Source organism: Cannabis sativa, chromosome 4 (assembly GCF_029168945.1).
Source record: "Cannabis sativa cultivar Pink pepper isolate KNU-18-1 chromosome 4, ASM2916894v1, whole genome shotgun sequence".
NCBI classification, from domain to species: Eukaryota; Viridiplantae; Streptophyta; class Magnoliopsida; order Rosales; family Cannabaceae; genus Cannabis; species Cannabis sativa.
This window is the reverse complement of record NC_083604.1, coordinates 78,918,970-78,931,770: the sequence shown is the minus strand read 5'-3', so window position 1 is coordinate 78,931,770 and position 12,801 is coordinate 78,918,970. Positions and strand designations below refer to the sequence as shown.

Here is a 12,801-nt window from a genome sequence, read left to right as displayed (position 1 = left end):
ATAGAGTAAAGAAGTATTAGTGTAACACATTTATAATTGCAATATCCTACCTGACAAAAGATGAAGCATCAGCAGGGAACTACAAATTAACATATGGTTTTGGGCTGGGGGCTACCTACAACTACACAAGTTAAGTATTGTATAGGCAAAAACATATATTTATATACATGAAACATGAATCATTAGTGAGTATTCTATGTTATACAGTGAGTTGAGCCATGTTCTTACCAGTATTTTCCACATGAAGTTCCCTCTCGAAACTACTAACAAAATCCTCCATGGATGCCTTGTAACTCTCCATTCCTGGGACATGCATTGCAAGTTCCAAACCAATACTCATCCATTTTTTGGCCACATCAATCTGGCCAAGCTTCACAGGCAATGCTGCTCGGTTCCAAGCGGTTGTAGCCAGCCATTTTCCCTCTTCAATGGGATACTCGCCGTCCTTTAAACCCACCATTATTCGATAAGCTTGCTTATACATGCCATACACAGCATCATCATCATCTGCATCTCCTCTGCGAACATTAGCTACTGCAATGAGCTTTCGGACAATAAGAGCCACACTTTGATATTCTGGCAAAGGAGAAGAAAGGAAAGTCGTAAGGCACTCATTTAGAGCAAAGGCAGCTACTTCGAGATTAGGCCGGGGACCCTGCATAGCATTAAGGCCAATCTGAAGGAGGTATTTGGGTTCGCAAGCCTTTGAATTAGCTAAATTTTTCACAACAAGTAGTTGTGATCCTAAATCATTCAGCCTTCCTTGTATATCGTAGGCACAGAGAGTGTATACGAAGAAAAGGTCGACCTCGAAGCTGTTAACTTGGTCATCAATAAGCCGAGGACCCGATGAAATTGACTTGAGTAACTGCAGCCACGGTAAGAATACCATAATAAAGAGTAAGGAGATGTTCCACATAAATAGAGTAATTACTAATTAAATATAGTAGCACAAGCTTAAATTCTACTTGTTTTACTGCATGTAATATATGTATTGATAAATCAAACATATATCTAATAAGAAATTTGTTGTTCGATACCTTGCCTGCTCTATCTAGCAGCTCCATGATTTGTTTGACTTCTGTATCAGTCAATGCAATCTTCCTCTGATCCTCCGAAGCTATCATGGCAGATACAGACAGTACTATTGACTTGCAGATCATAGTATTATTTTCATCTACTTTCCCATCATCAACCTTAAGACCAAAAAGTTCTGATGCTAATCTCAAGAAATCAGCACATAATTGAAATTTCATCTCCTTTCCACTTTTTATCCCAAAGTTCCAAGAACTCACAGTAAACCAATTCCATTCTCGTCTTCCAACTTCCCCTTTTCCAAAGAAGCAATCTGGCCCAAGTTCAGATGCCCTATTACAAGCCCATTTTACAAACTTTAGAATTTCCTGCTCGTTGTTAGATTCTTGACTTAAAATAGATACCAGCGTGCGTAGAACTACAACTTCTGTTGTTGGCATGGATTTTCCAGAGACATAGAAGTTAAGGAGATTTGACAAAGCAGCAACAGCCACGGGAAAAACATGGCAAGCAATGGCTTCGTGGGCTGCGAGGGAAAGAAAGTCTGGACTAAAATCAACGCAGGTAGTCATTACTTGAATCTGATTTAGTGAACCAGCCTGGTCATTCTTTTGCAGAAAGATTTTGAACTGCATGAGGTTGAAGAAATGTCAAAGATCTGAAATGTAAACAAGTTTAACTGTTAAATAAAAGACATTGACAAAGTGTACCTTCAGGAAAGCAGAAGCTACGTTGGGTTCAAGCTGCAGAAATGCCAAAAAGCATTAGAAAATGAACATAATCTGACTTAGATTGCCGCATTTGCTAACAAGAAACAGCCAGCCTTCAAGACCTTACGTGCAGCTTAGTTAAAAATACCTTATCAGATTCGTTGATGTATTCTAAAGCTTGGTCAAGCCGAGAGAGACCAAGGTGGCAGAGGCCCAAAACTCTATAGCACTTGGCTCGAAGTGTTCTATTCTCTATATCATACGGAACGTAAAGCATTGATTTTTCAAACATTTCCGCACTCGTTACATAATCTTTGGAACGAAAATTATCCGCACCACTGCGAAAACAAATTATAAATAATTGGAAATCATCAATCGGCTTAAAAGCACTTGTATGTTAACATATTAATCTTCATCTTATCTTTGTTCACATTCGACTCCAACACTAAATTAATATACTTCTTTACATTATTCAAGGAATTCCATGCCAACTAAACTACAAGGTTATAACTTAGAACCATTTCAAAGAATTAAGTGAATGAACATAGAAACTCACCAATTCCATAGCACCGCATGCATCGCCGTTCTCTGCTTCGCAGCTTCTTCACCTGAGAAGAGTGCTATGACCCTTTCATCTGACACTAGCTCTGAAACCACTTTTGCCCTCACCTTTGACCCCTCGCCGCTGCTTCCGTCCTTTCCAACCACTCTATGAGCCACCCTAACAGCCGCACCGGCACTGATGCTGCACCTACCCAACAGTCCCAAGAACACTTCCTTTGCCGTCTCTGCTCCAGCTGTACCCGCAGCCTGAAAGTAAGCCTCCACAGAAGATACCCAAACGCTCTCCGGAATTCCCTTATTCACCACCATTCCCCTCAGCTCTTTCTCTGCCTCAGCAAACCTTCGCAAACCCAACCACGCCTTCAAGGCAAGCACAGGCAAGCTAGGATGACGGTCCTCATTGTCACCTTCTCTCAACACCTTCACACACTTAATAACACTCTCAAACTCACCCATCTGTAGATGAACAGCTGAGATGAATCGGAGCGTCTTCGATTTCAATTCCTTTAGCTCGAGCATGCATTCTCGAGTTCTCGCTGCGTGTAGTCCCTTCTCATACAAATCCAGAGCCTCGTTCATAAGCCTCAAGGCTTCGTTCAAAGCACCGGTTTCATTCTTAGATAGCACGCTCTTTCCGAACTCCGAGTACTGATTCGCAAGAGCTTTGTGATGCTCAGGCGATCCGAACAACAATGTCTTGGCCCGATTTAGCAACGCAATCGCAACATTTCGATCCGAGACTTCCCATGCAGTTCTAGACCTCGCGATACTAAGATCCAACAATAGCTTTCTCTCTCCTGCATTCGTTATCAAATTGGTATCAACCTTTGATACAATATCCGTAGCTCTCTCAAAACAGGTCGAAGCAAGTTCGAAACTCCGAAGATCATGCCAAATGATGCCGGTCTTGTGGTAAAAGGAAGCGGTCTTAATCTCCGGAGAAGGAACGCCCACGACTCCTGAAGCAATAGAGAGAAGATCAGCGGCGATATGACGAAGTTTGGCATGCTCTTCTTCGAGGACGGTCCCCGAAGTGGTGGAGCGAAAGCGAATTGAAGCAGCATTGTAAAGATCAACGCAAGCGTTCCAGAGGCGAAAGCTTAGTTTCCAAATCCGGAGCTTTACGGAGTTGGGGAAAGGCGCGGAGTGATTCAACTGATTCAGGAAACGTCTGAGATCGTCAGATATTGTGATCGACAATGGCTTCTCCGGCGAGAGATTCTCCGCTTGATTGATTGAGGCTTCGATTTGGGAAAGAACAATCTGATGTTGAGATAATGATGGAGATGGAGATGGTGATTCACAGTGATTTTGCCCTAATTCTTGGGTGGATATCTCATCGATTCTCATTTCGTACGGTTTAGCGGGAAATCACAACAGAAAATGGAGAAGCGTTTTGAATGTGATTAGGCTTTATATAACGTGTTCGTCCATGGAAGGAAAGTAACAAATGCTTAAACGACGTTTCTGATTTTGTCGTTATAACAAAAGATATTTTCAAAAAGAATTATTTCACAAATACAGAGTTATATTTGCACCCCATAAAATTATAAATACACTTCATTATTAAAAAAAATATAAACTTAAATAATTTTTAAAAATTAATCTTAATATTTTTTTTTTAAAATTTTTTTTCCTTTATGTTAATTTCAATACTTATTTTGATTTTATTTTTATAATTTTTTCTAACTCATGTATATATATATTTTTTAATTTTTTTCTAAAAAAATTTCATATAATTTTTTATTTTTAATTTTTTTGTCATAATTTTTAAAATGTAATTTAATTTTGTTTGATAGGTATATTTTTTAAGAATATAAATTGAAAGAAAAAAGTTAAAAATACTTAGTAAAATTAAAGATATAAATTTTATATAAATTAAAATTATTAAAATGGTGTGGACTTAGAAATTTTTGGGGTGTAAATAAAATTTCCCATACACAAAACAAACAAAAAAAAATTACAAAAATATAGTTTTAAGGAATTTTAAATATTTTTACGATTTTTTTAGTTTTATTTACAGAAAATACAGTCTTTTATGTTATACGTTAATTTGTTGTTAATTTTTTATTATTTGTATGTTATTTAAATGTTACTTTAATATAAATTTTTTTGTTTTCGTATTGTTTTTATTAAAAATTATAAAAATGTAAAAAAAATTATTTAAACGTAAAAATATAAAACAAAACATATATAAATTTAATTTTGGTTTCAAAGCTTCAATTATAAGACATGTATATAACATTTCTATAATACCACAATAAAGTGTGACTTTATAATTAGTTAACGATTTATTATAATATTTATTAAAGTAAAACAATTAAGATTTAATATTGAGTTGTAACAATATTAATATAAAATGATTTAGCATTTCTCATATTATATATAAATTAGGGTTGTACAAAAAAATTTGTAAACCGGCTAAACCGAATAACCCGCCCAAACCGAACCGAAAAAACTGATAAAAATTACAAACCGAAATAACTCGAAAAAATTACAAACCGCCCAATCTGTTAATTGGGCGGGTTGAAATAGGTCCAACCCGCCCAATTAAACCGACCAACCCGACTAACCCGATTTTGCACTTTTATTTTTTTAAAAAAAACTTTTTATTTTTTATTATATATAATATAAATGAGTAAATATATAATAATATAAAGTTATATACTTAATTATTAGTTTTAAAGTCATATATATGGTATTGTACTTTAGTGTAATGTGATATTTTTAATTTATTTTTTTAATTTTGGTTGATTTTGACTTTAAAACTAAAAAAAAAAAAAAAAAGTTTGGCCGGTTTAGGCGGGTTAACCCGACCAAACCGCCCAAACCGTTGGTCGGTTTATAGATATTTTTTTTAAATTGGGCGGGTTGCACTTAAATTTTAGCAACCCGAACTTTAGATTGGGTTAGAAAATATATAGGATAAACCGCCCAAACCGACCGATTTACAAATAACAGAAAAAACTGTATTTCTTTCCACTAATCAAGTCTTATTATCACTCTCTCATCTCAAAGAAAAAAAAAAGCTGCAACTTGAGAAATTGTGAAAGAATGGATTTGGAGTTAGCATGGAATCAAATGTCAGCAAACATTTTCAAGAATTTACATGAACTGGTCAAAAAATCAAAAGATCCTAAAAGCATTATGGAATTAGCAAAAGATTATCGCTCTCTTCTCAAGGCTGCATCAACAATTTTGGGGTGTAAAGACGAGATTCAATCGAAAATGATTGTGTTGATAAAACAAGCTCACTGTCTCAACAAGCGTGTGGATGATTTTCATGACAAATTACACCAAAACTACAACATTCCACATTTTGGTGAGACTGAATCTTTCAAGGATTACTTGAAAGATTTACAAGAGTTTATGACAATGTGGAAGGAAGAAACCGAAAAAGGAAGAAGAAAAGGCGAAAAGAGTTTGATTGAGTGGCTGCAAGAGCTTGATCAATCTCAGAGAAAGATTACTTTTGAGGCCATGAAGAATGTGGTGATTGATCTTGGCATTAATGTCTCTAAAATCATCACTGATTTTCTGTTATTGGTGGTGATTTTGGGTGATAGGAAACACATAATCAAGAATCTTGATGATTTCAAGGCTATGATAAAACTACTAAGTGTTGAGAAGAATAAGGACAATTCTATTGTGATCAAGGCTTTCTTAGGTGTGATCCAATTAGTAGAAACAACAATGGGAAAGAGAAAGGGCTTGAATGGGAACAGAGGAGAAGAGACTGAGATTGCGGGCAAGATAGAACTCGAGATCATGAGAATGATTCTTAAAGAAATTTTGAGACTTGAAGTTGCTCTTTGTTGTCCTGATTTGGTTATGGTGTTAACAGATGAGGTGTACTTATCTATGGGAATTCATCTCAGAAATTTCTTTGGGACCAAATTGAATGATGTGAATATGAAGATGAATGCGCTGAGGATGGAAGTTGCTTTGTTGTCTTTTGTCCAAAGTCATAAAGATGAAAATGAAGTTGAATTTGTTAAGGAAACAATGGCTATAGAAGTTCAGAACATATGGAACAAACTTGACCTTTAGTACTAATCATGCAATTAAGAGTTTGTTTGTATGAATTTTAATGAAGATTGTCTTTGAGTTTGATCTTTGCTCTGAATCCTTTCATAATGTTTATTCTTGAATTTTAGAGTTGCACGTAATTCCTGAAATGACTAATTAATTATATTTTTCCTCAACAAATCCTTGATATTCAGATCATTTCCAAACCATTTCATGAAGTGACAAATTTTGTGTCGTAAGAAATAAACGACATGTCGTGTAGTAACTGATGATCCAATTCACACACATCTCTTAGCATGGAGATATGTCAACAAAAACATTTCCATGAAGTTCAAAGAACTGGAAAACTCAGAAGATTTTCAATACTTCTTGGAAATAGCACATGAATACAGGTCCTTGCTTGTTGCTGCATCAGCCCTTTTGGGGAATAATGAAGATGGTCATGAGAAATTCACACTCGAATTCATAGACATGACGAATCAAGCCGAGTGTCTTAGCAAACACGCCGATGAGTTTTAAGACAAACACTTCAAGTACAACATTCCATATCTTGATCATCACTGTTTCAAGGATTACTTGAAAGATTTGCAAAAGTTCATGACAATTTGGACTAAAGAAACCGAAAAGGGAAGAAGAGAAGGCAAAAAGAGTTTGATTGAGTGCAACACCTTGATCATCAATCTCGGAGAAAGAGTACTTTTGAGGCCATGAAGACAGTTGTGATTGATCTTGGCACAAATATGTCTTGGATTTTTTGGTGGTGATTTTGGGTGATAGGAAACTTATAATGAAGAACCTTGATCATTTCAAGGCTATGATAAAGCTACTGAGTGTTGAGAAAAGTAATGATGTTTCCATTATGATCAAGACTTTCTTATGTGTGATTCAATTAGTAGAAAGAAAAATGAAAAAAAACAAGCAGAGTTTGATTGTGAACAGAGCAGCAAAGAATGATAATAATGACACAGAATTAGAGCTCCTTCGAATGATCCTCAAGGAAGTCTTGCGCCTTGAAGTCGCTCTTTGTTGTCCCGACTTGCCTATGGCGTTGACAGATGAGGTGTACTTATCCATGGGAACTCATCTCAGAAATTTCTTTGAGACCAAATTGAGTGATGTGAGCTTGAAGATGAATGAGCTGAGGATGGAAGCTGCCTTGTTGCCTGTTGTCTGAAGCCATAAAGAGGAAAAGAAAGTGAATTTTGTTAAGGAAACAATAGCTCTTGGGATTCAAAAGATATGGAAAAAACTTGAGCTTTGGTTAATCATGCTAATTAAGATTATGACTGTATCAAATCAAACTATTGTCTTTTTTTTGATTAGTGATCTTTAGTAATGATGGAATGAGAAGTGAAAGTTCAAGCATGATAATTTTGTTGCATGTGTCAGACTTTAGAGCAAATAATGATCTCAAAACTGTCATTTTCTTGCTAAAGTAGTTAATTAATGCAAATGGATTTAATGAATGAACACAAAAAGTATTAATATAGCCATATGATATGAGCCTGCAACAGCTGACATAGACAGATTCATTTGGAGTATGAAAAATCAATCAACTTTGCTAATCCCAACTCATCCACAAAAATGTTGTTTTGTAATTCAATTTAGAGCTAAGGCTAGTTCCTCTTTTGATTCATAGTTTGGTAATTAAGAGTACAATCAAACTATATAAAGCAAAATTCATCAAATATCAAATCTAAAATAAAGTGCAAGTAAAAGTACAAGAAGTTAAATTTTGTTACCATTCCAGTTTAAGTTTAGGTACTAACCAATAATCATGATCAAAGGACACTTAATAGAGAGCAGAAAAAGAGTAGTGAAGGTAGTCAAGTTTGGACATAATTGATTGTTCTTTCTACTAAATGAAAACCAGTAATTGGATTCATGATCAACTCTTGTAATCTCACTACATAAGCCTTTTTAAAGGGGTTGTTTGTGACCATTTTGATAATGTTTTGGGTTATTGTCCAAAAACTCATTCTCTGTCTTTATGTGATTCCTTGTAGTGTTGAGTTCTATTGCATTGTTGTTCTTACTCGAATTTTGAATTCGAACTATCTTCACTTTCAAAAAGCTTAGTACCATTTTCTTGAAGAATAAACATATGTTATTGAATTCATCCACACGCTTGTTAAGAGACAGAGCTTATTTGATCAATTCTATGAATTTCAATTGTTTTTTAAATGCATTAACATCTTTACTCTCTATACGTGTTGGAACAAGATGATATCTTTTACTTTTCTTTTGTAATTCTTGTTAGACATTTATATAGACTAAAACATACATGATTATGAATAAAGTGCGGAATTAATAAATCATATATGCACTATAATTTAAGGATCGAAATACCTCCAGCCATTGATTCTTGAGCTTCAAACCCACATAAGCTTTGATCTGCAAGGGAAACTGGTTGATGTGGGTAATCGGGCTTCCTCGCTCTCTCAACTCTCTTTAGATGGATTTTGCTGTTATGAACAGAATGAGTGAGGAGCTCGGGGACCGAGACCTTATATTTATAGGTGAGATACTCCATCAGTATCTGCGCCACATTAATTGTCAGAATATTTTGACAATTAATTCAGGAAATCAAATCAGGTAATGAATATAGAAATCTGACCATATATAGAATATTACATAATTGATTTTGTCCAGATTCAATGAATATAAAATATTCATTTAACAGAAAATCAATTATTTATTTATTTCCTTAAATAGAAAATCATTTCCTTAATTAGAAAATAATTTCCATAAATAAAATATTCTAATATTCTCCCACTTGGTCAGCATTTAAACTAAAATATTCAAACCCAACGTTCCTCATTATATAATAAACATACGAATCATAGCGACATGTCCTCATTATGAATCGAGTATTATCTTCCATGTATTACAATACATTTACTATATAACAATGTACTTTATGTGGCAATGTACTTAAGCGAATAAACCCTAACCCTTATGTTTATTCAGGTCCTCTTACGATAAATTTCTCAGATGAAATTAAGGTGCACATAAATATGAGAAAATATCGAAATTAGAGTTTCATTAAATAATTTTTGGTTGTACAAATAAAAAAAAACTGCACATGGATTAACTGAATCCCATATTTACTTTATGATCCTTGAATTTGTGTTGCGGCATGCCTTTAGTCAAGGATCTATGCGATCACCCAATTCAGTTTGCGTGATTAATGACCACTTATCACGCCTTTTTTATGGCTAAATACTTAATGTCGATATGCTAGCTTCGACCAGTACTCTTAGAGTTATTAGCCATAAATATTGTAGCTGAATTTATTGCAAAATTTTCTTAATGGCCTAATGAAACTGTAATTCTGAACTCTAGGCCTACTATGAAACTCTATAATACATCATACGAGATGTATCCTCAAAACAATAAATGAATCTGACTTCTATAGTGGAAATAACAATCAAGATTCTCTACAATATAACTTACTGGTAATCTTAAGGACGTAATAAAATATTGATTTACGTGAATAAATACAACCAGTGAAGTATGTTAGAATCTAATTGGTTAACTATATTTCCAGATGGTCAATTCATCTTAAAATATGTATGAATATAATTTTTAGTATTTTAAAGATACCTCATCACTTTGTATGAAAAATAAAGTGGTCTTAACTTTAGTTATTCTGATACTACTTAACGATCCTGAAACAAATGTAATGCAAAGTCTTATTCAGACTCTTAGGCATACATTAGGCTTCTAAAATAGAAGCCAATGAATGTTCTTAATTTATTCTCACTCCACATCATTTTTCAGATGCTAGTTCGAGTTATATTTATCACACTTAAAGATAAAAGTTATATCAGATGAATAATACATAATTTTATTTAATCAGAGATGCTGTGGCTACTCTCTAATTAATTAAAATTATATATATTATTTATATTCCTTATCTCAAAATAATAATTTGAGATATGAATTATTTTAACTTATATAGAAAACTTTTATCATCATTTGCAAGTAACATATTGTCTACGTATAAAACAAATATTACTCCCACTAACCTTCTGGTATATAATTATTTCCATAATTCTCTTTTCAAACCTAAAGGAAAAGATGATATAATACCAATTTGTGAGATGTTTGTTTTAATCTATAGGTAGACACTTTAAGCTTGCATATGTTCACCACTATTAGAGGAAAATCTTTATGGCAGTCTATATACCTTCTCCTCTAGTTCACTATTTGGAATTGATTAATGAATTAAAACAAACAACAAATGCCAAGGTCTATAATAGAATCTTTTATAAAAACAATTGAGAATGTAAATCTCCTTTGTTATTGATTCTTAGTTCAAAATGAACTTCTTAGCAATGAATATTCTTTTATATCTTTATGTTTCTCAATGTTGCCTAATGAATATTATTGGTGAAAAAATCTATGCTTAATTAATGTTCTCCACCCCATTAGGCAACTTTACTAAAGATAAACTTTATTGCTATTTAAGATATTCATTTCTTCATTCATGACATATTGTACTACAACTTCAATTCTTTATCATTCTATAATTTAATTTGTGTCTCAAATTAATATTGTAGTTGAACTCTTATTGTACAAAATGTGATCACTAGAATACATTGATCTTACTGTTCTAATAAGTCATCTTAAGGATGGACCAACAAACTCTTAAAAGAGCAAATGGTTCAATAGCATGTTATTTTAGAAATTGTAAGCAATTACTAAATAACATAACTTATTAGAATTTTACCAATGACTTGTATATTATTAATGATTAGTTATGAATTCTCAATAACCAGTAATCTTAAGGGTTGTTGTGAATCATAATTAATCTAACACTTGAGGTGGAAGTTTGAGAAAATATGAATGATCTTTCTCGGAAACTAGGTTCCTAGATTGATCACTCCCCGATCAAGTCAATTCTTAATTCCACAATTCTAGTGTTGTGAGATGGATAATAAAATATGTAACCACTTAAACCTTATAGCTTTTCAAATGAAATATGCTCATTTATGGTTTAGTATTCAGATCTTTTCTTTGACAATTGTACTCTAACTATATATGGGTATTTATAAAATGTGTACATGTCATCAAGTCGGTTTTCAACCTTATCACAACTCAAAATAAGTTTGAGAAACAACTTTGGTTAGAACACGATTCGATATGTACACCCCATTGTTGAGTATCAATAGACAAAGATTTAGGAAAGATTGGAGTTTGCTATGTAGGCTCCACCCCATGTCCAAAAAAATGCTTAGTTTCTTAAATCTGTTACACACTATAATTTAGGTGTACCAAGCATATGTATCGGGCAATGAACCCATGCTTTTAAAGAAACTTTGCAAATAGACTGAGAGTTTATCCATACTCACGAATTTTAATGTAGAATTCTCCATTTTATATTTGATCTCACTATCTTAATATGCAAAATGCACCATTTCTCTACTTAAGATTTAAATGTCTTTGAAACATATAAATCTATACTTTTGTAGAAAAATTATTTATGTGAGTAATCGTTAAAAAAGAGATGCAAAATTTGAGTCCATGTCTTCAAAATTAATTGACTTGTATGATTTCTAATATGATAGAATTCTAGTATGCACCGATTTTGACTTGTTGGAATACATATTCTTAATGAAATTCACACAAGTTCTAAATAAAGTTAGTAAAATCTAGTGTAATGAAGATCCCCACCATTTACTAACATTTATTCTATTTATGGAGATATGTTCCATAATTTTTGGTGCTATAATGTAGAAGAATTCTTTATTAATAACACATTTCTTATTGTCAGATTGAACTTGCATATCTTTATGAGTGACATCATTTGTAGTAAAGACCTTTTAATGTGTCTAAATCAAGTTTCAATAGAATCTTGGAACATAAAGGTCTTTGCCAATTTTAAAACAAAGCCACTACTATATTACTTGTTCCTTAAACTTCTAAATGTGAGAACTTATCTTGTCTGTGGATAAGATTTGCTCACAGTTACTGACTTTCTTAGGTTTATTTGTAAACCTTGCAAGAAATTTATGAATGTGGAATAACAATCTAAAATAATCCACTATGTGTTAATAATCACATTAACTATATTAGAATGAATTCATACACAATAACTTAAAATTTATTGGTGATAATAAAGTGTGATTTATTTTTCTTAATTATACAGTAAAAACTGTACATTTTAGATTAAGTTATCAGAATAAATTTTTTTTTTTTTTGGAAATTTCTACTGGTATGGAAGAAATTTATGAATAGTGATGTAATAAAATTACATATATAGTTTTGAAGTTTAAATAAATCATGTTTTTACCAATGAATAAACATGCTTACATATGAAATCTTATTAAACAAAAATTGCCTGTGGGCTAAATTTTTAATTTAATAAGATTAGATTTAGATGTAGATTATGATAGATTTACACAATTTATGAAAAACTTAAAGTTTAATATTTCTATCTCAATGAAATGTATGAAAC

At 32.8% G+C, this 12,801-nt stretch overlaps 2 protein-coding genes across 2 annotated transcripts; one reads left to right on the top strand and one right to left on the bottom strand.

Moving 5' to 3' along the window:
- Positions 1 to 130: 130 nt before the first annotated feature.
- Positions 131 to 3,779, bottom strand: LOC115712072 (TPR repeat-containing protein ZIP4). Its single transcript, XM_030640294.2, has 5 exons — positions 2,302 to 3,779; positions 1,894 to 2,083; positions 1,746 to 1,778; positions 1,041 to 1,664; positions 131 to 868 (listed from the first exon to the last, which is right to left on the bottom strand). Exons 1-5 carry the CDS (start codon positions 3,657 to 3,659, stop codon positions 200 to 202), a joined length of 2,874 nt encoding a protein of 957 aa, XP_030496154.2. The 5' UTR covers positions 3,660 to 3,779; the 3' UTR covers positions 131 to 199.
- Positions 3,780 to 4,600: 821 nt separating this feature from the next.
- LOC133037405 (uncharacterized) lies at positions 4,601 to 7,816 on the top strand. The gene is made up of 2 exons (XM_061114624.1): positions 4,601 to 4,707; positions 5,271 to 7,816. The coding sequence occupies exon 2, from the start codon at positions 5,364 to 5,366 to the stop codon at positions 6,357 to 6,359; it is 996 nt and encodes a 331-aa protein (XP_060970607.1). The 5' UTR covers positions 4,601 to 4,707; positions 5,271 to 5,363; the 3' UTR covers positions 6,360 to 7,816.
- Positions 7,817 to 12,801: the final 4,985 nt, after the last annotated feature.